Genomic DNA, 27556 nt, shown 5'->3' on the forward strand with positions numbered 1-27556 from the left:
TAATCCACAACAGAGGTAAACTCATAAGGTATACACTCACCGAGAAGCACGGGAAGGGGGAGAAGAGGGGTGTGGGGTGTGTATATCCCCTCTCTCTCTGATCGTTGTTGTTGTTGTTATAGATTCAGCTACTCGGAACAAGTTCCAAGTAGCACGGGCTATGGTGAGCCCGTAACTTACCTGGCACAGGAGCGGGGCAAGAAGCACGGGCTATGGTGAGCCCGTGTCTCTCTCTCTCTGATCGCTGGACCAGCTATATATGATCTCCAGTAGCTGAGAGCTAGATTACGGGCTATTCATGCCCGTGCCACCTCTTGGGTGGCTTAATCTTCATCAATCACTTAATCAATCTGAGAGCGAGAGCTTCGCCAATGGCTACTGCCCTGTTGGGAATGACCGCGTCTGCTGTTCCGTAATTACTACCCTCAACTGGCGTTTAGTTCCGCCAGGTCACACCGCAGAGTTGCGGCAGCACCTGTGATACGCCCCCCCCCCCTCCCTCCCTCCAGCGGGGCACACTATCCAATACTACTAATGTTGAATCATCGTTCATTTGGCGTTGATAACGTTATCTCAATGTGGAATTAACGTTGCTCTTAAATCATTAGCAATAACGTAGACCAAAAATATAGATTTGATCAAGTCTGCTAGTTTGATCCTATTTGAACGAGTGGGATCAGGGTAGAAAATGAGAAGGTTAGACTAAGAGTCCCCGTTAACTCCGGGTTACATACACTACTTCTACTATATTTAGTCTACCAGAGCTGCTGTAGAAGCGAGTGTTATTGCCCCCGTTATGAATACAAATACTACGGATTTTGTAAACCACTCGCCGGTAGGTCTGGCCGCGTCACACCCTGACCCCTCTCCACGACCACACCCTCACCACACTCCACGACCACACCCTGATGTTAATGTCACCCTTACCAGCATGACCATCACCTACTTACGTTTAAATTAATTACCAATCCTGTACCTGTAAAAAGCTTTTGAAGATCAAGTAAACAACACGAAACCTTGATTTGGTTTACTGACGGGCTTGAGGCCTATTAACCGGGGGATGGGGGGGGGGATGGGGGGGGATGGGGAAGGTGAATTAAGTGGTACAGTACTCCCAACTGTGAGTGGTAGGTCCCCCCCCCCTTCCCTCATATCTGTGAGGGGTGTACCCCTACTTGGGAGGCGGGTATACCCCCTACCTGGGAGGGTGCAGGGTGCCTCACCCTTCCCCCTGCAAGTATACTTTAATTCATAGTTTAGAACTATGCTCAAGAAAGTAAACTATGCTCAAGAAAGTAAACTATGCTCAAGAAAGTAAACTATGCTCAAGAAAGTACACTCTAAATATTCAGAGACAAGCGGGATATACCTGTCGGAGTTCAGGTATCCCTGGACTACGAACTATAGGACAAAACCGTTCAAAATTGACTAGGAAAAAAACTTAAATTGAATTGACATTGAAATATGGCATTTAGGAAATAATCAAATATAAAATATGGATTAAGAATGGCATTTTGAATGTATTAAAAAAATGTGTGTTTTGTACATATATGGGTAGGTTATTTTTCACCAATTTTCAGTACATTATTTACCTAAGATAAAGTCGTAATAGAAACACAAATACTATAATATCAGGCAATTTCGAAATATGACCTACACCTTGAGACTGGTGTTGGATTTAATTAATTCCCATCAACCTCTTCAGGGATATCAAGATAAGATCATCACACGCTGAACCTTTATGTTATGTGGTGAGAGATACGAACGCTCTCAGGCATCAGTGCCTCTGTGGTTCTTTGCATATGAATTTTGTATACATGAATGGCATTTTGAATGTATGGGAATTTGTAACCGGTTGATGTGATATTGTTACTTGGGTGGCGAGTACAGTTACACAGAGTGCCCAAGAGTGTACACAGAGTGCCCAAGAGTGTACACAGAGTGCCCAAGAGTGTACACAGAGTGCCCAAGAGTGTACACAGAGAGTACAGTTACACAGAGTGCCCAAGAGTGTACACAGAGAGTATAGTTACAAAGAGTGTTAAGCTGTGAGAAAAGATCAAGTGAACTAAGTCCTATTCTCCCAGGGGAGAGAAAAAACCAGAGAGGATATGATCAAAACATGCGAGATACTAGAAGGGAATAGACAAGGTGGGCAAGGACAGTCGCTTTAAATGTAAAAGTAAGTAGAGCAAGAATGCACTGAAAATAAGAGGTTATTGAAATCCTCTTCCATCAAAAGTTAAAAGCCAGATTCGATAAAGTCTCCGTGGTGTAGTGGTAAGACACTCGCCTGGCTTTCCGCGAGTGCTTTGTCATGGGTTCGTATCCTGACCGGGGAGCATTTACTGGGCGTAAATCCTTAACTGTAGCCTCTGTTTAACTCACCAGTAAAATGTGTACTTAGTTGTAAAAACGATTCTTCGAAGCGGGGATCGTATTCCAGGGACCTGCCCGAAACGCTACGCGTACTTGTGGCTGTACAAGAATGTAACAACTCTTGTATATATCTGAAAATAAAATAAAGAATTCGTATCACAAGAAAGTTAAATTATAACGCAACAGGTACAAAAGTACAACAGGTAAAACATGTAAAGAGGAAGACCTCACTTCCATGTAGTCACTGTTAGGTAAATACTATTAAGAAAGTACATATAATTCCTTATAAATGACTTTTTATCAAATTTTTTACTTATAATTATTTTTGTCAATGTAGGTAATGAATATGATTTGCACAATTTAAAATGCGAACTAAAAAAATATAGCAGCCTTACACCTATTGATTTTGTGAGGAAAGTAAATGTTTTTCATCTAGATGAAGCAAGTTAGCAATCGTTTTTAAAAATGCGTCTAAATGAGCAATTCAAATAACCTTGAGTCACCCATTAATAGGCGGAAACGGATTTTCGTTTTCTTAGATGTTTTCAGTTTTCTCTTAATTCATTTTGTCAGGGACAGGCTGCCTGTGTGTATATATATGCATATATCACTAAGAACTCTATTTACCAGTGCACATACACACACACACACACACACACACACACACACACATATATATATATATATATATATATATATATATATATATATATATATATATATATATATATATATATATATATATATATATATATATATATATATATATATATATATATATATATATGTCGTACCTAATAGCCAGAACGCACTTCTCAGCCTACTATTCAAGGCCCGATTTGCCTAATAAGCCAAGTTTTCATGAATTAATGTTTTTTTCGTCTACCTAACCTACCTAACCTAACCTAACCTAGCTTTTTTTGGCTACCTAACCTAACCTAACCTATAAATATAGGTTAGGTTAGGTTAGGTAGGGTTGGTTAGGTTCGGTCATATATCTACGTTAATTTTAACTCCAATAAAAAAAAATTGACCTCATACATAGAGAAAAGGGTTGCTTTATCATTTCATAAGAAAAAAATTATAGTAAATATATTAATTCAGGAAAACTTGGCTTATTAGGCAAATCAGGCCTTGAATAGTAGGCTGAGAAGTGAGTTCTGGCTACTAGGTACGACATATATATATATACATATATATATATATAACTGTGCATATATATATGCACAGCCAGTTGCATATTGTCCAGGGGACCATTCTGGCTTGTTCGCATATATATATATATATATATATATATATATATATATATATATATATATATATATATATATATATATATATATATATATATATATATATATATATATATATATATATATATATATATATAAATATATATATATATATATATATATATATATATATATATATATATATATATAATTATATATTGCAAAAGGTCAACTACTGACCTTACCCCAGGATAAAACCCACACAGCAGTTTAACTCGCTGTTCACCTATTTAATAAATAGGTAAACAGAGGCATCAGGTGAGAGAAAGAGTTGCCCAAACACTTCTGTCCAGCCGAGGGGGTTTACCCTGGGACCTTTCTCCCGTTTCGATCCGTCCTGGATCGATAAGGCCCGAAACGTCAATCGTCACTTTTCTTTATTTTCAGTTGTGAGGGGTTGGAGGGGGCTACCTTGAGGTGCTTCCGGGGCTTAGTGTCCCCGCGGCCCGGTCGTCGACCAGGCCTCCTGGATGCTGGACTGATCAACCAGGCTGTTAGACGCGGCTGCTCGCAGCCTGACGTATGAGTCACAGCCTGGTTGATCAGGTATCCTTTGGAGGTGCTTATCCAGTTCTCTCTTGAACACTGGATAAGACACTGGGGTGTCTAAGTTACAGCCATGTTAGTGTCACTTAATGTTCGTCATACGTTAGGAGGTTTCCATCATAACCCCGTGGGGAAACCTCCCTATCTTGAGATGATTTCGGGGCTTTAGTGTCCCCGCGGCCCGGTCCTCGACCAGGCCTCCACCCCCGGAAGCAGCCCGTGATAGCTGACTAACACCCAGGTACCTATTTTACTGCTAGATAACAGGGGCATAGAGTGAAAGAAACTCTGCCCATTGTTTCTCGCCGGCACCTGGGATCAAACCCAGGACCACAGAATCACAAGTCCCGCGTGCTGTCCGCTCGGCCGACCGGCTCGACCGGGGTGTCTAAGTTACAGCCATGTTAGTGTCACTTACTGTTCGTCATACATTAGGAGGTTTCCATCATAACCCCGGGGGGAAACCTCCCAAGACACCAACAGCAAAACAATGTTTCTTTCCCCCCAGGAATGTGTCACCATAACACGTTCCCCGGGGGAAGATGACCTGTTGAAACTCTACACACAGAACAGAATTCCTGACTCAGTGATGTTTGTTCTTTTAAACCCCTAACAACAATGTCATTATGATCATGATGATGATGATAATGAGGATTTAAATGATAATGACGATGACTGACACTCATGACGACGATGGTTGACACTGATGATGAGGATGATGGTGAGACTAATGATAATGGTGATGTATACAAAGGTTGAGGACCAGATGAGTGAAATGTTTCAACAAGAGGGGCGGGAAAGTGTTGACCACAGACTCGACCTCCACTTAGCACACACACACACTCTCAAGTTGATCAATACGTTCAAGGTTCAGGCCGTGCTCAAGCGCTTCATTTCTCATGAAATGAGAAAGAGAGAGAGAGAGAGAGAGAGAGAGAGAGAGAGAGAGAGAGAGAGAGAGAGAGAGAGAGAGAGAGAGAGAGAGAGAGAGAGAGAGAGAGAGAGAGAGAGAGAGAGAGAGAGAGAGAGAGAGAGAGAGAGAGAGAGAGAGAGAGAGAGAGAGAGAGAGAGAGAGAGAGAGAGAGTGAGAGAGAGAGAGATTTTGACAAAGACAGACCAAAAAATCTACGTTTAAAAAGCATTGAATTTATTTAATTTATGTGAAAATAAACTATCATTTGAGAAGCTCCTTAATTCATTTACAAAAGAGAATAACAATTTCAAATAATACTTCTTGCTTGCGGACCGTCCAGGTAGCAGGCGCTAAACTGCTAGAAAGTAAGTTAGATAATTTATGGCAAGCCATAAATAGTATATTACAAAAACCAAACACTTAATTGACTTCAACAAAAATAAAAGACAGGTGAATAAAAATAGAGAGAGAGAGAGAGAGAGAGAGAGAGAGAGAGAGAGAGAGAGAGAGAGAGAGAGAGAGAGAGAGAGAGAGAGAGAGAGAGAGACAGAGAGAGACAGAGGCAGAGAGACAGAGAGAGAGAGAAACAGAGAAAGAAACAGAGAGAAACAGAGAGAGAGAAAGAGAGAGACAGAAACACAGAGAGAGAGACAGAGAGAGAGAGAGAGAGAGAGAGAGAGAGAGAGAGAGAGAGAGAGAGAGAGAGAGAGAGAGAGAGAGAGAGAGAGAGAGAGAGAGAGAGAGACAGACAGACAGACAGAGAGACAGACAGAGAGACAGAGAGAGAGGAGACAGAGAGAGAGACAGAGAAACAGAGAGACACAGAGAGAGAGAGAGAGAAACAGAGAGACACAGAGAGAGAGAAACAGAGAGACACAGAGAGAGCGCAATAACCATAAATCGTAGTAGTTGGTGAGAGATTACAGATGGTGATTAAGTACTGTACAATGATGATGGTATCGTGATGAGATGATGATTAGGTCGTGACGAATAAGTCCTGAGTGGACGGTGGTTGTGAGAGGATGGTGATGGTGAAGCAGTCTTGGTGAGGAGAAGGTGATGCTGAGGCTATTGTGTTGAGATAATGGTGGATGTATGGTGGCGGTGAGAAGATCTTGGTTTTGTATTATTGAATTTGGTCTCATTGGAAATTTTTTTTAACCGCAACATAATTGTAGAACCAACATAATTCTAGAACCTAACCTAACCTAACCTAACCTAACCTAACCTAACCTAACCTAACCTAACCTAACCTAACAATATTACACCTAACAAACGCTATCTTAGGCCTATCATGGTACATATATGTTCTATAAGTGACCCAGGAATATTAAAATTTAGTTTTCAACCTAATTATTTTCCGAACTCTATCAAATTAAAAGTACAAAAGTCCCCTTTTTGGTGGTCTATCGTTCCATATTGGTACTCTCGACCAAATAATTATTACTAGTACTATCCTTTCTGGAGTACGAGTTGGTTAACCGTAACCCAAGATGAGTAATAATGTTGTTTTTAGAAAGAACAACATAGACTCTACTTGTAGATAAAGTAAGTAAGTAATAATTAAAAGAAGACACTAAGCCGGTACATGTCAATGAAAAATACATATTATATGCGCTCATTTTATTACGAAACTAGCAAATTATATTCAACCAATATACATACATTCATACATAGGTTCCACTTAACGAGACGTTCAGTGTTCAGTGTTCCATACAATTCTGTAAGCACAGGCGGAGTGGGAAAGCTTGAGATTGTGAGATGTAATGCATAATGACTTAAGGTAGGAGGCAAGAGGTTGAGAAATGCGGCGTCAAGTCCGAAGATGCAGCATCAAGTCCGAAGATGTTGAGACAAACACGAAGATGCTGCATCAAGTCCGAAGATGCTGCGTCAAGTCCAAAAACGCTGCTTCAAACTAGGAGAGAGACAGAGTTTCATCATTCTTGTATCTCCTGCCGCTGTATTATCGCTGTCACCTTGTGTCGCTCAGGCATTTGGTCACCTCACCACTGTCACCTCTCTTCACCTGATCGCCTCGTCACCTTTGCGCCTACTTCTTCTCGTAGGTGACCTCGGCGTTGAAACCGTCGCCATTGTCAAAGAACTTTACCACCTGAAAATAAGACGAACATTCGAACATTTCCAAAGGAGAATTACTTTCATTCATACCCGTCATCTTGCGGCCTCCACTTGTTTAACCGGTTATCTGTCTGACTGTTTATTGGTGTCTGTCTAATTATATATATTTTTCATCAATCACTTGCTTCTGTTTGATATTTTAACTTCATTCATACCTCTTTTACATTTAATAAATTGATGAAAGAATTATATTACAGTGTACATACTTGAATAAGGCGGACGGGCATTAGGATGCAGGTACTCACCTGAGTGCGACCGTCGGGCATGAGGACGCAGGTACTCACCTGAGTGCGACCGTCTGGCATGAGGACGCAGGTACTCACCTGAATGCGACCGTCGGGCATGAGGACGCAGGTACTCACCTGAGTACGACCGTCGGGCATGAGGACGCAGGTACTCACCTGAGTGCGACCATCGGGCATGAGGACGCAGGTACTCACCTGAGTGCGACCGTCGGGCATGAGGACGCAGGTACTCACCTGAGTACAACCGTCGGGCATGAGGACGCAGGTACTCACCTGAGTGCGACCGTCGGGCATGAGGACGCAGGTACTCACCTGAGTGCGACCGTCGGGCATGAGGACGCGGTACTCCCCCTGGGTAGTACGACCGTCGCTGTTCTCCACATGACTAAATGCGTTGCCACTGTCCGGGTCCTGGACGTCCCACTGGAAGTCGTACGGCATTCCCTCCTGCTTCGGCTGAAACATAATCTTTAAAGAAGATTTTACCAGTGCAACCGGAAAACTGCCCATCCAGACACACTTGACCAATACTGAAATGGAATCAGGGTATCAGCTATTGTTCAACAGATTTGATACACAACCATTTTTGTTTCAGAAATTTCTGGGAAAATATATGATGAAGGTTCGACCCAAAAACGGATTAAAAAATGTAACATTGGTTGCATGTTGCTATAAGCAACAGGTAAACACCAGCTGTGAATAGAAACTCCGTTTCGAGTTCTCCATAAACATAATGGAAAATGGGACATACAACTTGCAAGTTGCTGAAAGACAGAGTTATGGAAGTACTTATGAAAGAGAGAAGCTGAAGCAATGGGCTGAAGGGTTACGGGCTCACTATAGCCCATGCTACATGGACTATAGTCCTGAGTAGCAAAATCTAAAACAACAACAAACTGTTGAAGATTCAACAATTCAACGCGTCGAGTGACCTCAAAAGATGTACATCTTTACTCTAAATCACGCCAAGAACTTTATTACCAGCTGACTTGGCCAAAAACTCGAACTGTATTCAATATAATGGTGAATGAAGCGGTTGAAGAGCTGATGTAGATTAGAAATCAAATCTCTTTTGATTTTGGAGAGAAGACTCGACTTTTTGTCGATATTCACGTGGCTCACAAAGCCGTGGGACATCCGGTAGAATTATAAGTTATCGTAATGCCTAGGATGCTGAGACTTAAATTACTCTAACTTTAGAATGATATTCAATTGCAAACAGATATAATTGGCAAAGAAGATAAAAGAAGTGGAATACAAAGAATAAAAAAAGTGGAATGCAAAGAACAAGAGAAGTTGAATGCAAAGAACAAGTGAAAAGAAAGAACGTCAATAAGTAAAATGACCTTAACTGAAGTGTTCAGCGGAGACATTAACAGAGTGATGGATGACATTATGTCAATAATATTAATGATTAATGAGAAAAGGGAGTAAGCGAAGGAGAAAAAGCAGTTGATAAATACTGCATTTAATATATAAGAAGAGAAGTTGAGCCATGTATGGCCCCCAAACAGAGAGCTGTCAGAGACAAAGATAAATTAGCTTAAAAGGAGATGGAGTAAAGACAACGGGCAGTAATGGTAAAAGTATAGGCAAGTGTTATTGATGACCAAACCACACACAGGAAGGTGAGGAGCCGACGACGTTTCGGACCGTCGTGGACCATTATCGAAAAAGTTGTAAACCATAATTCCTTCGCATACACAGGAGGCATTCCATCTTGGACACACACACCGGGTTTAAGTTAACCAAAAATCAACATACAGGGCAGGAGAAGGAAGTAAAAATGATAGATTTAAATAGTGGTATTAGTGAAACGTATATATATATATATATATATATATATATATATATATATATATATATATATATATATATATATATATATATATATATATATATATATATAGCAAGCATAGCGTCGTGAGGCGCTATGTGAATATCCATGCTGAGTACAACACACACACACACACACACACACACACGCTGGGCCAGTTACCTACGTAGGGCGAAATTCCAGTGTTAACCCGTCCATAATCAGTCGTATCTTGCTACTCACCACCTGCAGACTCTGCCGTATTATACCCCACAATGGGGTATATCCACACTGGTTTCACATATTATAACCCACTGTGACTATTCACCCTGTCTATACTCTACACACTACTACTGTTGTCTGCTAGGAAAGGAATTCCCTCCACCGGCTTGACAGAAACGGGGGAATTTCAAGAATAGATTAGATACATATATAATTACGAAGAATGTCTCATTGCCAATCCCCATCTTTAATGGACCAAAATGCCTGCTACGGTGTTTCTCATATTTATCATCTCATGGCTACATTACCTCTCCCCATATCTGATCTCTGCAAGTCTCACTCACGGGATCGACGACTCGTGGGACGATGTTCTGGGACTGAGCGATGAGGATGTTATCTGAGGGCGCCTGGTACAGCCTCTCTGGCTCCGGAGTCTCGTAGAGGGAAGACGGGGGTTTCTGTGGGGTCTCGTACAGGGAGGTGGGGGGTTTCTGTGGGGTCTCGTACAGGGTGGAGGGTGATTGAGGGGGAACGTAGCCATACTGGGGCGCCCCAACAACCACCCCTACCATCGCCGCTACCATCAACGTCACCTGGACAACACCAGAAGCTTGTAACATCAATAAAATACTTTATTAAACGGTCCGGCAACAAATAAAATAAAAGTACTTGGAATATTCAGCTGCAATATTAATAATAAAAAAAAAATAATTACAACAATAATAATAATAATAATAATAATAATAATAATAATAATAATAATAATAATAATAATAATAATAATAATAATAATAATAATAATAATAATACAATTATTTAATGAGACTACGTACCTGTGTTCCGTGGAATAATTCAGAGATGTATAATGTTATCTAAAACATTTAGAAATATAACAAATGGCAAATCAAAATGAATATAAATTATGATACTCGCTCATTTCTTACGGGTGCATTGAAGTCTCCTATTTTTCCTCTAGGACGTAATGAGTGCCTCCGCCAAGTGTAAAAATAAATTGAAGATTTGACATCAAATAAGAATACTATCGCTACATTTAGTTTAAGTAATGCGCCCACTGTGCGGAAAGTGTACATACTTAACCGACACTGTGATACACAGTCAAAAGTGAAACCACTGCACTACCCGCGTTAAGTCACTTAAGAGAAGATTTAACAAAGGCCTGAAAGTTTATGTTAGAAGATGCCAGTATCTCAATCTTTACTAGTCAACAAATATAACTAAATGAACAGAGGAACACTTGAATTTCTTAAGTCCCATCTATCATGACGAACACAATACAAGATTTAAGACATTGTTACATTCTCAAAAACCTATCACAGGGAAGGTCACAGGGGAGGACCTCGTCGGAGTAGCTCCCTACTATAGCTACCGAGAGTCCTCTGCTCAACGCAAAGTCTCACCCACACCCACACCCACACACACACACCTTGGACACCATGTTGGGAGGCTGTACGAGTTCTCGGGCCACACTGATGCCAACCCAGAGAAAGGACACTCTTATATACCCGGGAGAAGGAAGGGTAGAGCAGGTCGTGGTTGTTGTTGTGGTGGTGGTGGTGGTAGTGGTGGTGATAGAGATGGGTTAGAAAGGAGTGGAGAGACAGGGAAGAAGGCCGAAGCTAACCCCCCAGGAGGCGTGGCTTTCCTGTCCTTGATTATTGAAGCTTCTTCCACTGCCACCCCCCCCCCATCCCACCATAAACACCCCCTCCATTCCCCCTAACTCCCCCCCCTCCTCACCCCCACCACCAGCCCACACATTCTCACCCACTCGAGGAAAGATTTACACGTTTTACATATTCGTAATGTCCTGTTTTACCTGAGGGGCCACTAACCCTAAGTGACCTCGATGAGGACAGAAGCCGGCGGCTTGTCGAGGGCCCATATCCCACCTTTCCCGAAGGTTTACCTTTCTGGTTGTGACTAATTGCACCATCGCTACCATCTTGACAGCAAAATTTTTTATTATTATGCTTGAAAAGTTGGAGAAATTATTAGTTTATTCTCTTCTTTATTTGGGTATATCAAGAGGCTAATTTAAATATGCTTTCTGATTGATTGGTCGGCTAATCAGGACGCCGATCCTCCGTTCGTGCGGAAATCAGTTATTTGATGATGTATATGGCGTAGTTGCTATGTGTTCTGTGTTTCTTTGTGGCCTTTCGTGCTTTATTTTCATACTGAAAACTTTATACGTGACTGTTTACTCATTTCGGATTTTAATTTGCTGAGTTTTAACCGTATTTGCTGCTGTTTAAGAATTATACAAATAATGTTATACACTCGCACACCCACTCTCACACACACTCTCACACACTCTCACAAACACTCTCACACACACTCACACACACTCTCACACACTTCCAAAAACCCCTGCTGTAGACTCCTAAGTTCTTACCCTTATTGTACCACACTCTTGTCACATAATTTTACACATACACACACACACACTCATCTAGTGATACACCACACTCGCGCACTCACATTCACTCGCGCACTCACATACACTCGCCCCACACACTCACTCTTATACTTCCCCCTACCCCAACGCTTTTACACAACCTCTTTCATCTTCACTTTTTCACATTAATTTACGCCCCATACAAACTCCCACTGATCTGTACAATCTCCCACGTTCTCGTGTAGTCTCACACGGATCTATTCAATCTCCCACGGCCCCATATAGTCTTACGTAACCTCATATATATTCTATGGACTCATACAGTCCCACCCACGGGTCCAAAGTCTCCCACAGTCACATCCCATAGTCCCATACAATCGATTGTGGTCCTGTGCAGGCTCCCCACGGTCTCGTGGTCCTGTACAGAAGGTCACTCACTGCTCGTCAAACTCTACTCTGCTCGACCGCAGGTTTTCACTGGAATAAATCGAGGCACAAGTAGGTCAACTTAGACTACTACTATACCTTTTGGTTTACAGTTGGGCTTGACGCCAATCAGTCGCGGGAGAGTTACTGACCCCCAGCACGAAAGTTTACCAACGAACCGGAAAGTTGCATTTGGTTCTCAGACATAGTTCAGGACTTAAGTAAACTCAGCCTATATACAGGTATACTATCATGTGCTCTCTCCTATCCTGTTACGTGACGCAGTGACCTGAAGTGAGGTCAGAGTTCGGTTGCACATTATATTTATTTTCCGTAAAAAAATAAATATTTTTACATATAGGAAATCAATTCTAGACTCTTTAAATAAATCTATTTTTAAAGCAATAAGATTTGGCATGGTATAAACCAGAGTAATGACACACTTGTCAAATGTTTCCTATAACAGTTTGGTGAGTCACGATAGCTTCTCAATATTGTTATTTTATTATTATTATTATTATTATTATTATTATTATTATTATTATTATTATTATTATTATTATTATTATTATTATTTATACTAATGCCAAGAGCTGCTGCCACCTTTACTGTAAATACTACTTTACTACTACTACTACTACTACTACTACTTCTACTTCTACAACTACTAATGTAGTTATTATTACTAATTCTACTGCTGGTGATACTGCTGCCTTGCGGCCCAGAGCGTGTAAACCGTTATGGTTTATGGTTTACACAGCGGGCCAATAAGAAATCAACCCCCACAAGAAATGCTGAGATGAAGATGATTCCAGCGCGAGTAGACAGAACAAAGCTGTCAGTCCGGGGAAGCTCTTAGGGACTCCTCTGAGGTAGATGACTGATTCACCCTCATCCTTGTCTCCCATCCCCTCCTCTCTCACTTTACACCCTTCTATCACCCTCTACTCAGCTCCCTTACCCCTTCTCCCTCACACTCTATTATCAATATTTGTTCTTTCTTTCCTGTATTCCCATTTTTTCCTATTTTATTTCTCTCCTCGTCGTCAATTTCTGTACTTATTTCCCTCTCAGTCTTTACCGTCATTCCCCAGGTGTTCGGGGGAATATGTATAGAGAGATAGGAATGAAAATATCATTGGGAGATCAGGAGTGAAAAAAGTTAGTAAGTAGCACAATTGAGGAGACAATGCCAAGATGGTATGGCCATGTTGAACGAATGGACGAGTGCAGATTGGTGAACAAGAGTGCATTTAAGAGAGGCTTGGTCGAGGATCGGGCCGCGGGGGACGTTGAGCCCCGAAATCATCACAAAGTAAGGTAAGGGTCTGAGATGATGGGCAGACATAATAAGCTTCAAGAAACGTCTCCCCAAGACCAACAAACTCCTCCCTTCAAAACCAAGAATGTAAACATACTACGAAATAAGATATCTAACTCCCAGACAAGCAAAGACAATGATAAGTGACAAGACGGTTAGAAAGGAATAGAGGAAATCTAAATAATGATGCCAAGAAGAAGAACGAAGAGGGTATATACCCCGAACCCGGAGGGAGTGGGAGGACGGGGGGGGGGTATACTAGCTGTGACGTCATGCTGCCTACTCGTCTTATCGCATGTTTACAGTCAGTGTCTTGGGTGCCAACTGCCACCAAAACAACACCTCTGATATCATAATAACAGTATTAAGACGCCGAGGCAGCTATAGCTGTCTTCATCCAACGATGCTGGATGAAGAAAGTGAAACGTGTAGGGAGATGATAACATGCTGATTCAACTCGTTTAGGTGTTATGATTTAGTGGGGGGTAATCGGGTCAGTATGTCAACCAGCTGGGCAGTATGTCCACCTGGCAACTGTCCACCGAACCGAACAGCTGGTGGGAGTCCAGCTGGTCGGCCCGACTAGCTGGCAACATCCCATTCGTCTTGCAGAAGGTGGATCACAGCTCTTAATAACACTCTATGTATTGAAACTTGACTTAAATGACCGATAACCTTGTCCAATCAACTTCCGCACTAACAAGCATAATATTACTTTGCACATGAATAGTTCAATTCAAGATAAAATTTATAATTTATTGTTTAGAAGCTTGAAAAAATACCAACCACCTAGCTTCCTACCTAGGAACAATCAGGTATCTACGTAAGAACAATCAGGTACCCACTGAAGAAGAATCAGCAACCCACCTAAGAACAATCAACTATGCATGAAAGAACAATCAGCTACCCGCCTAACAACAATGTGGAACCTGCCTAAGAACAATCAACTGCCCGTCTATGAACAATCAGGTACCCATCAAAGAACAATCAGGTACCCACCCAAGAGCAATCAGCTGCTCACCAAAAATGCAATCAGGTGCTAGCCGCCTAAGAACAATCAAATACCCATCTAAGAACTATCAACGTTACGTTGATGGTTGGCAACGTTGATTCAGGTTATTTACTCGATCATATTTCCCATATCATCCCCCGGCTGGTAAATTTGTCTCTCTTGCCTTATCTAAAGTCAGAAGACGCCTCATATTTCTTTCTGTCCCCTTGGTGTGGCATTCCTTGAGTGTCTGTCTCTCCTTCGTAATGTTATCGCCCGCGGGATCGCGTCTGACTGCATTTCTCTTTCTCTCTGTCTCTTTGTATCTCTGTCACTGTGTCTCTTTGTGTACATCTGTCTTTCTCTCGGTTTTCTGTGTCTGTCGTTTCTGAATTTACCTGAGGGCCGCTACCTCTCCAAGAGGCTTTGACGAGTACAGGAAGTCGGCGGCTTGTCTAAGGTCCCCCAACCCCTATTTGTCCTGAAGATTTTATTGGGCTGGATTTTCGAATTTAACAGCGTTTTGGCATTTACGGATCCGGCGGGTAGGCGGTTCCATGGATTTATAACTCTATGGGTGTAAAAAAGCTTGTGTCTTGTTGTGCTTGAAACAGTTGTTTCTTGATTGTGTTACATCTGACCTTTTGAAGAAGTGGTCTGGATTAATATCCTCCAATTTGTTCAGTATTTTAAAAGTTTTGATAAGATCAGCCTTGTCATGTCTGGTGTGTAGTGTTGTTAGCCCTGTGGCCCTCAACCGTTCCTGGTACGAGATGTCGACTTAGTTCAGGACTGATTTTAGTGGCCCGGCGTTGAACTTTCTCCGAAAAAGAAATTGGGATGATGAGGTCTCCATCTTGGATACCATAATCCCTTAGGATTCTCCTCGTGAGCTTTGCAGAAATGTGTGGTCAACCTAATGGGATGGTATTATGCTGAGATCATCCTGCTAATTCTCTCAGTCTCTTTATCTCCCTGTCTCTGTCTGTCTGTCTGTCTGTCTGTCTGTCTGTCTGTCTGCCTGTCTGTCTGTCTGTCTGTCTGTCTGTCTGTCTGTCTGTCTGTCTGTCTGTCTGTCTGTCTGTCTGTCTGTCTGTCTGTCTGTCTGTCTCTCTCTCTCTCTCTCTCTCTCTCTCTCTCTCTCTCTCTCTCTCTCTCTCTCTCTCTCTCTCTCTCTCTCTCTCTCTCTCTCTCTCTCTCTCTCTCTCTCTCTCTCTCTCTCTCTCTCTCTCTCTCACTCTCTCTCTCTCTCTCTCCATAACACCGCCACTCCATTGCTTCGTAAATTTCTCTCCTACCGACGCAAGTAGCGAGGAGCGGGAACGCTACATTCCTCTCCACGCCTCGATATAAACGCCACCGACCTGCTCGCTTTCCTCCGTCGACCTCAAGTTACCGCCAGACAACGTGACTGGCTTGGCGCCGGGTCCTAAGCTTATCGCCAGACGCGGTGTATAGGGCTGACAGTTATCTGGGGAATGCTGACCGTCCCCGTGGCAGCGGTCTGGGAGGTGGAATGGTGGGTCAGAGTTCTCAGGGTAGGTTTGTGTTGGAGTAATGTGTGTTGGAAGCCGCGACTACCTTCACCAGGTGGGGGGGGAGGTCTGGAAGCGCGACTGAAAGAATCATGTTATCCGATTACATTCGTTGTGCTCTTCTTCTTTTCACATCTCTATTCTCCTCCTCTCCCGCGGTTAGGTAATTCGTGGCGTTTATAACGTCTACATAATCTTAGCAATGTCTTCGGTAATACTGTCGCTCTGACATCATGAATTGTATTCCTGTGTTTCAGCCAGCCCGCGACGGCTAACGACACTTCATAACCACTAACACAGGACCACCCCCAACCCTAACTACCACACGAGTAACACCCTCTTTCTACCACTTGGACTGGACGGTAGAACGACGGTCTCGCGTCATGCAGGTCGGCGTTCAATCCCCCGACCGTACAGGTGGTTGGGCACCATTTCTCCCCCCCCCCGTCCCATCCCTAATCCTTATCCTGAACCCCCCTTCCAAGTGCTAAATAGTCGTAATGGCATGGCGATTTCCCCCTGACAATTCCCTTCCCGCTACCGCAAACACCGCCCTCCACACCCCCTTCTCCCCGCACAAACACCCCCTCCCCCTTACAAATATCACAAACAGCAATTATTAACAACGTTCAACCACTACAAGCTCGCCACCAATACCAACAACACCAACTACCACCACTACCACCAGCACCACTACCAACCACCACCACTACCACCAGCAGCACCACCTACACCATCAAGGACAAGGAGTGAAAGTAAGTCAGTTATACAGAGGGACTCCATGCACGACTGCTGAGCTTCCAGCTGGCGTTCACTCGATAGAAAGAGCCTGAGAAAATGTTGCAAGAATTTTTGTAAAGGGTGAGACGCTGCAAGGGATACACTATAGTCGGCCTTCACCCTTCCCCTACCTGAAATGAAAGCCCTGAAATGGACTTCAGTCCACCTTGCGAGGCCCATTTTTTTCCGTGTGCTGTAATTGCTTTCCTATGCTGTTCTTGTTTCATTTCGCTGAATCAGTTTTTATTGTCCTGGTTGCAGTGTGGTGTCTTTGTTCTATGTTATGCCGGCCTTATTCATTTATACTCTTCTTGTTCCAGTAAGTTGTACACCGGCTAATTATGTGATACCGAGTGAAATGAAATAAAAAATTGCCCCTCAGGTGAAGCGGCCTTGACCATGCAAAACTTGAGATGAAGCGGCCTTGACCACGTTAGGAAAGGAGGGAAAGATAAATGGAACGGGGGAGGGACAGAGTATTCGAACTCCTGAATTCTTTGGGTCGTGTACAACAGGAGAAAGGGGCATCAGAATGCCAAGGAATTGAAGGTGTTGCAATTAACAGAACATGTTCTTCAAAGGCAGGTTGGAGTGTGTTGAAGGAATTGCGTTAGTAGGACGGGATGATTGTCTTAGAATGACTGGAAGAGAATAATGTTCATGGCTTTGTTTTCTCTCTTGAAAACATTGTGATGTTGTATTGAGAAGTTTGGAAAAGCAGGTTGAGGAGATTCGAAGAATGTTAGGGATTGTAACGTCACGTTCAAAAGATTGGAGGAGTTTAGAAAATGGAATGTAAGATTGTGTTAAAGAATTAGAAGATTGTGTTAAAAGTATTGGACGTGCATGTTTAGTTATATTTTGAGGAGAGTGCTTACCTCACATTCCTTACCTGTCAGTGAATACAGAGTGAGATTTATCTCCTGGAACCCGCCTCCGAACTAGATGAACCTGTATATCAGTATTTTCCTACATCTCTAATGCTCATTTCTTTCTAATTTTCTCCTGTGCCAGTTTTACCATTATATACCTCGATTAGTATAATGCTCCTGCTCACGTTGTCTTTCCCCTTAGTATTTTGTATGTAATGAGCAATTCTCCACTATTCCTTCTTTCTTCATGAACTAGAAGATTTCGGCTTCCTTGACCTGCAAGAATAGAAATGCGTAATTGAAATAAATGAAACAGTATTATAATGAACTGGAAGAGGCTGATGGTAGGAGAAGAAGAGAAAGGTGAGTTTCGTGGTAAAGGTTGCTTAAAGAACTCTAAGACTTGAAAGGACTGAAAAAGGGTTATAAGACTGAAGACTGAACGTGTTATAACAGTGTGGTGAATGGATTGCAAGGTGATAATAGTACCACTGAAAGAGTGTTTATGGCATTAGAAAAGCGTGTGAAAAGGGTTGGAGTATGATGATGGGGGATGGAAAGGAATAGGATAGGATGCTGAATGGATTGGAGAAGAATGCTGAAGCAACTGGAAGAAATTATTGGGTGATTGCAATGATGATCCTGCAGAGTTGCAACGAATTGAAATGGGTTTTCGCAGTTCAAATATGTTCCCGATGAACTAAGAAAACTGAGTAGAACACACCGAAGTGATATGAAAGTCGTTTCTAAAGCGCTCGTCACTGGCACGAGATAGTTAAGTAGTTGAATCAGATTGGGCGCCAAGTTTGTTTACATTTAACAGCTGGTCTCTCGATCAGCTGTTTTAGAACCAGGGTTACACCTACTTACTTTATTGTTGCTCAGAGCTGTCCCTGCCGATCACCTGTCTTCCAGACGCGAAGATATAATTTTTATTTCGTTAAGAGTTATCTCTCCAGCCAAGGTCACTTGCGTTACTAAATCAACGAACGAGACCTTAAAGGCGAAAAAAAAGATAACTCGTAAAGGGTGGAGTTAGCTACCTAAATCCTAGCCGGAGCGGAGTTAAATCCTAGCCAGTGCCAGGATTTACTGCTCAAGATAACTTGGGCAGTTAATCCACCACAGCTGCTATGGGCTGATGAGTTATAACCCCTGTTGGACCTATTGTTCTCCGTCGGTGGGGATTTATCGACGGGATTGTGTTTTATAATAGTTACCTGGGCCGGCAGGTAATGATTGTAAACAAAGGATTTTCTTCGATTTTTCTTACGGTTCAGTTGCAGAATGTCAGGCTTTGTGGCTTGAGTGGGTTGCAGAGTACGGCCAACGATTCGTTGCTGTGTCTGATAAATCAGGACGTAATGACATCCTGACATCGACAAATTGACATCCTGAAGCCCTAACAAGTGACCAAACTTCCAAATAGCTGCTATAGGGACCTAATATAATAAATATCTCCGCCAGTAGTTAACATGGTGTTACCGGTATACCATCAAATAGATTTAAGAACTGCATAGGCTCTTACCAATCAGAAATATTAATAAAACTTTATTAAAAATGAATAAAGATACGTTATCAGACCATGGACTTGCAAGACGTGTGAAAAGTACGATGGAAAAAGTAACTGGTGGTTAGATGCTAAGAAATCAATGACAAGTGCTGCATGACAAGTGCTGCATGACAAGTGCTGCATGACCAGTGCTGCACGACCAGTGCTGCATGACCAGTGCTGCATGACAAGTGCTGCACGACCAGTGCTGCATGACCAGTGCTGCATGACAAGTGCTGCATGACCAGTGCTGCTTGACAAGTGCTGCATGACCAGTGCTGCACGACCAGTGCTGCATGACCAGTGCTGCATGACAAGTGCTGCACGACCAGTGCTGCATGACCAGTGCTGCATGACAAGTGCTGCATGACCAGTGCTGCTTGACAAGTGCTGCATGACCAGTGCTGCATGACAAGTGCTGCATGACAAGTGCTGCATGACCAGTGCTGCTTGACAAGTGCTGCATGACCAGTGCTGCATGACCAGTGCTGCATGACAAGTGCTGCATGACCAGTGCTGCATGACCAGTGCTGCATGACAAGTGCTGCATGACCAGTGCTGCTTGACAAGTGCTGCATGACCAGTACTGCATGACAAGTGCTGCATGACAAGTGCTGCATGACCAGTGCTGCATGACAAGTGCTGCATGACAAGTGCTGCATGACAAGTGCTGCATGACAAGTGCTGCATGACCAGTGCTGCATGACAAGTGCTGCATGACAAGTGCTGCTTGACAAGTGCTGCATGACAAGTGCTGCATGACAAGTGCTGCATGACAAGTGCTGCATGACAAGTGCTGCATGACCAGTGCTGCATGGCAAGTGCTGCATGGCAAGTGCTGCATGGCAAGTGCTGCATGACCAGTGCTGCATGACAAGTGCTGCATGACAAGTGCTGCATGACAAGTGCTGCATGACAAGTGCTGCATGACAAGTGCTGCTTGACAAGTGCTGCATGACCAGTGCTGCATGACAAGTGCTGCTTGACAAGTGCTGCATGACAAGTGCTGCATGACAAGTGCTGCATGACAAGTGCTGCATGACAAGTGCTGCATGACAAGTGCTGCATGACAAGTGCTGCATGACAAGTGCTGCATGACAAGTGCTGCATGACAAGTGCTGCATGACAAGTGCTGCATGACCAGTGCTGCATGACAAGTGCTGCATGGCAAGTGCTGCATGGCAAGTGCTGCATGACAAGTGCTGCATGACAAGTGCTGCTTGACAAGTGCTGCATGACAAGTGCTGCATGACAAGTGTTGCATGACAAGTGTTGCATGACAAGTGCTGCATGACAAGTGCTGCATGACAAGTGCTGCATGACAAGTGCTGCATGACAAGTGCTGCATGACCAGTGCTGCATGACAAGTGCTGCATGACAAGTGCTGCATGACAAGTGCTGCATGACAAGTGCTGCATGACCAGTGCTGCATGACAAGTGCTGCATGGCAAGTGCTGCATGGCAAGTGCTGCATGACAAGTGCTGCATGACAAGTGCTGCATGACAAGTGTTGCATGACAAGTGCTGCATGACAAGTGCTGCATGACAAGTGCTGCATGACAAGTGCTGCATGACAAGTGTTGCATGACAAGTGCTGCATGACCAGTGCTGCATGACAAGTGCTGCATGACAAGTGCTGCATGACAAGTGCTGCATGACAAGTGCTGCATGGCAAGTGCTGCATGACCAGTGCTGCATGGCAAGTGCTGCATGGCAAGTGCTGCATGACAAGTGCTGCAGGCCTGCAGACTACCATATAGCACCATCAGCTATGGTGGGTCCTCGCCCACAATGGGTTGACAGTGTACATATTTCGACAGTGTACATATTTCGACAGTGTACATATTTCGACAGTGTACATATTTCGACAGTGTACATATACAGCGGGTTCGCTCCCCGGGTTGACATACTGTTGGACAAGGTCGCTGTGTACGGTGGGTGTCCCAGAGGCCGCGTGGCTAACACAGTATCACATCTGTTGTCTTGGAGAAGACAAGATTATAGCACTGTCTGTCTGTCTGTCTGTCTGTCTGTCTGTCTGTCTGTCTGTCTGTCTGTCTGTCTGTCTGTCTGTCTGTCTGTTTGTCTATCTCCTTTAGTCTACCGTCCTCCCCAAATTGGTTGTGTGTGAGAGAGAGAGAGAGAGAGAGAGAGAGAGAGAGAGAGAGAGAGAGAGAGAGAGAGAGAGAGAGAGAGAGAGAGAGAGAGAGAGACAGACAGACAGACAGACAGACAGACAGACAGACAGACAGACAGACAGACAGACAGACAGACAGACAGACAGACAGACAGACAGACAGACAGACAGACAGACAGACAGACACATAGATACGAGAATGATCAACGCCTCTTTCCCCACAACACCTGTGTACTAGTGACAGTTCGACTAGCTCCTTATAGACGAGTTCGCCGGCAGCTTTTGTTACCTGGTTCCCTTTATTATTTATATCCAAATGAATCACAATTACTTCTAGTTAAGATGCTGGAATGGAGAGAAATAGTGATACACATGTATCGGGAACAGTGAGGTATGATGGTGCTGTATCGAGCTTTTTTTGCAGCTGTTATGACGTATTCATCATATCTATAATGATATTTACGGATGTTTTAATAAAGGACTGAAGTGTCATGAACATCTGTTTATATTGTGGCTCTGAAAGTGTTATTTTGAGTGAAATATACAGAAGTTATATCTAGATTGTATAAGTATTTATATAAAGGATAATATATGGAAAAAAATACATGTTTTGTAAGTAAAATTTTCTATATTTGCATACGTGAAAAAAGCATTTGTGGTTCAAATGGTACAAAATTTAGCCTGCCTGGCTAATATTTTTATGGGAGCCGGAAATATTGGTTTTTCTATCTGGTGCACCAATATGGTACCGCCAGCCTGTGGTTATATTGTTCAGATTCATCCTGCTCTCGCTCGAGCGCTCCCGGGAGACCTTCCTCGGTAACCAGACTCCTGGCGGAGGGTGTAGGGGAGGCGTGTAGGTGTGTAGGGGAGGCGTGCAGGTGTGTCGAAGCGTGTAGGGGAGGCGTGCAGGTGTGTCGAGGAGGCGTGTAGGGGAGGCGTGTAGGTGTGTAGGGGAGGCGTGCAGGTGTGTAGAGGGGGCGTGTAGGTGTGTCGAGGAGGCGTGTAGGTGTGTAGAGGAGGCATGTTGGTGTGTAGGGGAGGCGTGCAGGTGTGTAGAGGAGGCGTGTAGGTGTGTAGGGGAGGCGTGCAGGTGTGTAGAGGAGGCGTGTAGGTGTGTAGGGGAGGCGTGCAGGTGTGTAGAGGTGTGTAGGTGTGTAGGGGAGGCGTGTAGGTGTGTCGAGGAGGCATGTAGGTGTGTCGAGGAGGCGTGTAGGTGTGTCGAGGAGGCGTGTAGGTGTGTAGAGGAGGCGTGTAGGCATGTGTAGATGTGTAGGTGTGTCTAGGAGGTGTGTAGGTGTGTCGAGGGGTGACCAAAGAGAGGGATCAAATCTCACTAAACAAGGTCCAGCTCAAGATAAAAAAAAGTGAGGAAGGGTTGAGGATCCCAATTATCGGCCCATCATCCTCCCTCACTAATTACCTCTATCTGTGTAATCAAGCGGCTTCGAGGCCTCCTTTAACTTCGTCTTCCTAAACTTAAAGATTAATATTAAGTTAGCTCACCCCATAGTATTCTTCTACTCATCTCATTATGTCATCTAAATAGCAGTTTATTTTATCTGCTTCGTCGCAAGTGCTGCTTTGTCTCAGTTCATTCAAGCACCAGTCCTCCTAGATCATTAAACCGTAAAAAAAATAATAATGGACTCTGCAGGTGGTAAGTTGCACCATGCGAGGCATCTCCTATTTATATCCAGCCAAACTCTTTAATATGTGTGTCTATACTCCGCTTGAAACAATCCAGCGATCCTTCGCGCTTGTCATGTTACCTTCTATAATTACCACATCACGACGACCGCATTGTTTTTCTCCACACGCCAACAACATACCCAACAGAGAGCTTCCCACCACCTCGGAGCAGTCTCCCTGCCATGACAAAGATCCCGAACTCATCTCTCAACGTCGTTACTGTAGCAACGGGTGTACATTCCCTCAGGGATATCGAACATTCCCTCAGGGATATCGAACATTCCCTCAGGGATATCGAACATTCCCTCAGGGATATCGAACATTCCCTCAGGAATATCGAACATTCCCTCAGGAATATCGAACATTCCCTCAGGGATATCGAACATTCCCTCAGGGATATCGAACATTCCCTCTGGGATATCGAACATTCCCTCAGGGATATCGAACATTCCCTCAGGAATATCGAACATTCCCTCAGGGATATCGAACATTCCCTCAGGAATATCGAACATTCCCTCAGGGATATCGAACATTCCCTCTGGGATATCAGGGATAAGCAGAAGAGACTTATTGGTAGTAATGGTGGTAGAGAGCCTGGCACATCACCAGCGGCACATATTTGGAGACCAACATCCCCGGCAGAAGCCAAACTGGACAACATTCTCATACCCATCAAGAACTTGGCCTTCCGAGTGCTATATACAGCCTTTGTGAGATTACCCTTAAGCATATGCTGCCCCGGCACGCAGCTCTCATCTCAAGAGAGATTCAAGAAAACGAGAAAAGATTCAAGGATATACAACAAAGCTTGTTTCTATGCTAAGCTGACAGCTCGGCGGAACTGGACTGACAGAAATGGACCTCACTCACCATACTGAAGGAAAGATAGAACTAGAGAGATGAGACAATATACAGATTCTAATGAGAATTTGATCAGGTAGATGAATATGCAATATTCAGATGTCAAAAATATATATTTTTTAGGTAAGATTAATAAATAAATAGAATGGCTTAACAAAACAAGCTCAATACACAATTTAAAAAGCAAATATGACAAAAACGGGAGAAAAGAACCATAGCACTAAACTTCTTTTTCAAACCCATATTAGTGAGAACAGATAGATGGACAGGCAGACAGACAGACAAGCAGATACACAGACACATACAAACACACACACACACACACACACACACACACACACACACACACACACACACACACACACACACACACACACACACACACACACATAACAAAATAACACATGGGGGCCTGGTAGCCTGGTGGATAGCGCGCAGGACTCGTAATTCTGTGGCCCGCGTTCGATTCCCGGACCAGGCAGAAACAAATGGGCAAAGTTTCTTTCACCCTGATGCCCCTGTTACCTAGCAATAACTAGGTACCTGGGAGTTAGACACCTGTTTCGGAGCGGCTTCCTGTACTCACCTAATTGTCACCTAATTGTGCTTGCGGGGGTTGAGCTTTGGCTCTTTGGTCCCGCCTCTCAACTGTCAATCAACTGGTGTACAGATTCCTGAGCCTACTGGGCTCTATCATATCTACATTTGAAACTGTGTATGGAGTCAGCCTCCACCACATCACTTCCTAGTGCATTCCATTTATTAACTACTCTGACACTGAAAAAATTCTTTCTAACGTCTCTGTGGCTCATCTGGGTACAACCATACAACTTTAGTGTGTGTGTGGGTAGGGGGGGGGGAATTAGTTAGTTAGTAGTTAGTAACAGTTGATTGATTGACAGTTGAGAGGCGGGCCTCAACCCCCGCAAGAAGAACTAGGTGAATACTATGTGGCGTTTCTAATATATGTAAATGATCTCCCAGAGGGTATAGAATAGTTCCTCTCATTGTTTGTTGATGATGCAAAAATTATGAGGAGGATTAAGACGGAGGAAGATAGTAGGAGGTTACATGATGACCTTGACTGAATGAATGGTCCAACAAATGGCTACTAAAGTTCAATCCGAGGAAATGTAAGGTAATGAAACTAGGCAGTGGAAACAGGAGACTAGACACAGAATACAGAATGAGAGATGGAGTACTTCATGAAACGGACAGAGAGAAAGAGATAGGAGTGGATACCACGCCAAACCTGTCTCCTGAAGGCCACATCAAGAGAATAACATCTGCAGCATATGCCAGACTGGCTAACATCAGAACAGCCTACAGAAACCTGTGTAAGGAATCATTCAGAATCTTGTATCTTGAGGTTATCTTGAGATGATTTCGGGGCTTTAGTGTCCCCGCGGCCCGGTCCTCGACCAGGCCTCCACCCCCAGGAAGCAGCCCGTGACAGCTGACTAACACCCAGGTATCTATTTTACAGCTATGTAACAGGGGCATAGGGTGAAAGAAACTCTGCCCATTGTTTCTCGCCGGCGCCTGGGATCGAACCCAGGACCACAGGATCACAAGTCCAGCGTGCTGTCCGCTCGGCCGACCGACTCCCCTGTATACCACATATGTAAAACCATTCCTGGAGCATGCGGCCCCAACATGGAGCCCGTACCTTTTCAAGCATAAGGCGAAGCTTGAAAAAGTTCAGAGGTATGCCACTAGGTTAGTCCCAGAACTAAGAGGCATAAGCTACGAGGACAGGCTGCGTGAAATGAACCTCACGACAATGGAAGACAAGAGTAAGGGAAGACATGATCACTACCTATAAAATTCTCAGAGGAGTTTACAGGGTAGATAAGGTTAAACTGTTTAACACGGGTGGTACGTGAACAAGTGGACACAGGTGGAAACTGAGTACCCAAATGAGCCACAGAGACGTTAGAAAGAACTTTTTCCGTGTCAGCTGAGTAGTTAACAGACGGAATGCATTAGGCAGTGATGTGGTGGAGGCTGACACCAAACACAGTTTCAAATCTAGATATGATAGAGCCCAGTAGGCTCAGGAACCTGTACACCAGTAGATTGACAGTTGAGAGGCGGGACCAAAGAGCCAGAGTTCAACCCCCGCAAGCACAAATAGGTGAGTATAAATAGTTGAGTACACACACAATATATGTGACAGATACCAAGCTTGGAGTTTGTCTCTAAGATTGCATATTCGGGTCACAGAGATAGGGTCGACCTTCGACCTTATTTTATTGACCTCTCCTCACTAAGATTCTTGACCACTCTTCACTAAGATTCTTGATCTATCTTCACTAAGATTCTTGACCTCTCCTCACTAAGATTCTTGACCTATCTTCACTAAGATTCTTGACCTATCTTCACTAAGATTCTTAACCTATCTTCAGTAAGATTATTGACCTCTTCCCACTAAGATTCTTGACCACTCCTCACTAAGATTCTTGATCTATCTTCACTAAGATTCTTGACCTATCTTCACTAAGATTCTTGACCTATCTTCAGTAAGATTATTGACCTCTTCCCACTAAGATTCTTGACCTTGAATAATTGAAATTTAGAGGCGGGACCAAAGAGCCAGAGCTCAACCCCCGCAAGCACAACTCTGTAAGTACACCACACACTCCCACAACCACACAAGCATACAACAAGGCCACACAAACACACACACACAGAGGCTAGTAGGGGCCTCGTAGCCTGGTGGATAGCGCGCAGGACTCGTAATTCTGTGGCGCGAGTTCGATTCCCGCACGAGGCAGAAACAAATGGGCAAAGTTTCTTTCACCCTAAGTGCCCCTGTTACCTAGCAGTAAATAGGTACCTGGGAGTTAGTCAGCTGTCACGGGCTGCTTCCTGGGGTGTGTGTGTGTGTGTGGTGCGGGAAAAAAAAGTAGTTAGTAAACAGTTGATTGACAGTTGAGAGGCGGGCCGAAAGAGCAAAGCTCAACCCCCGCAAAAACACAACTAGTAAACACAACTAGTAAACACAGACACATTCATCTATAAGACTTCCAACTTCCACACACATATTATACCATTTACTTTGCCTCACATAAGAAATATTCCGAAAGCTGTTTCGATAATAAGTAAATATCTTGCTTCAGCGATCAATCAACCCAGGGTCGCCAGTTTCGTATTAATTTTCTTTTCAATCATCTCTCTTAAATATTGCTGTTTTTTTAGTGAGTTACGAGGCATAATAATTATAATTAAGTAATATAAAAAGGAGAAACTCATTGACTTTAATGTATTATTATTTTAAATTGTAATACAAATGTTAATAATATCAATGATAAGAATAATAAATATACATAATAATAATACAGAGTAATCACAAACTCTTGTGTGTTCAGTCGAACTCCAGGTTGCAATCCTTATACCATGTCGTGGTCTAGTC

At 43.5% G+C, this 27556-nt stretch overlaps 3 protein-coding genes across 3 annotated transcripts; all 3 read right to left on the bottom strand.

Moving 5' to 3' along the window:
* Positions 1-6738: 6738 nt before the first annotated feature.
* On the bottom strand, positions 6739-11042 carry LOC138350461 (pro-resilin-like). The gene is made up of 4 exons (XM_069301375.1): positions 11000-11042; positions 9900-10148; positions 7830-7973; positions 6739-7246 (listed from the first exon to the last, which is right to left on the bottom strand). The coding sequence occupies exons 1-4, from the start codon at positions 11009-11011 to the stop codon at positions 7184-7186; spliced, it is 468 nt and encodes a 155-aa protein (XP_069157476.1). The 5' UTR covers positions 11012-11042; the 3' UTR covers positions 6739-7183.
* An 8498-nt stretch (positions 11043-19540) lies between these two features.
* Positions 19541-21217, bottom strand: LOC138351765 (Kruppel-like factor 18). The gene has a single exon (XM_069303782.1). It carries the CDS (start codon positions 21215-21217, stop codon positions 19541-19543), a length of 1677 nt encoding a protein of 558 aa, XP_069159883.1.
* A 1148-nt stretch (positions 21218-22365) lies between these two features.
* LOC138351780 (uncharacterized) lies at positions 22366-22779 on the bottom strand. The gene has a single exon (XM_069303784.1). It carries the CDS (start codon positions 22777-22779, stop codon positions 22366-22368), a length of 414 nt encoding a protein of 137 aa, XP_069159885.1.
* Positions 22780-27556: the final 4777 nt, after the last annotated feature.

This window comes from Procambarus clarkii, chromosome 5 (genome assembly GCF_040958095.1).
Source record: "Procambarus clarkii isolate CNS0578487 chromosome 5, FALCON_Pclarkii_2.0, whole genome shotgun sequence".
Lineage (NCBI taxonomy): Eukaryota > Metazoa > Arthropoda > Malacostraca > Decapoda > Cambaridae > Procambarus > Procambarus clarkii.

Excerpts from the sequence above, each read along its gene's own strand:
- LOC138350461 (XM_069301375.1), bottom strand. Across the intron at positions 7,974-9,899 it reads TCCCACGAGTCGTCGATCCC|CCGAAGCAGGAGGGAATGCC; the intron begins GTGAGTGAGACT and ends ATTATGTTTCAG. Across the intron at positions 7,247-7,829 it reads TGCCCGACGGTCGCACTCAG|GTGGTAAAGTTCTTTGACAA; the intron begins GTGAGTACCTGC and ends TCTTATTTTCAG.
- LOC138351780 (XM_069303784.1), bottom strand. The coding sequence starts at position 22,779 with ATGCCTCCTCGACACACCTACACGCCTCCCCTACACACCTACACACCT.
- LOC138351765 (XM_069303782.1), bottom strand. The coding sequence starts at position 21,217 with ATGGTGCTATATGGTAGTCTGCAGGCCTGCAGCACTTGTCATGCAGCA.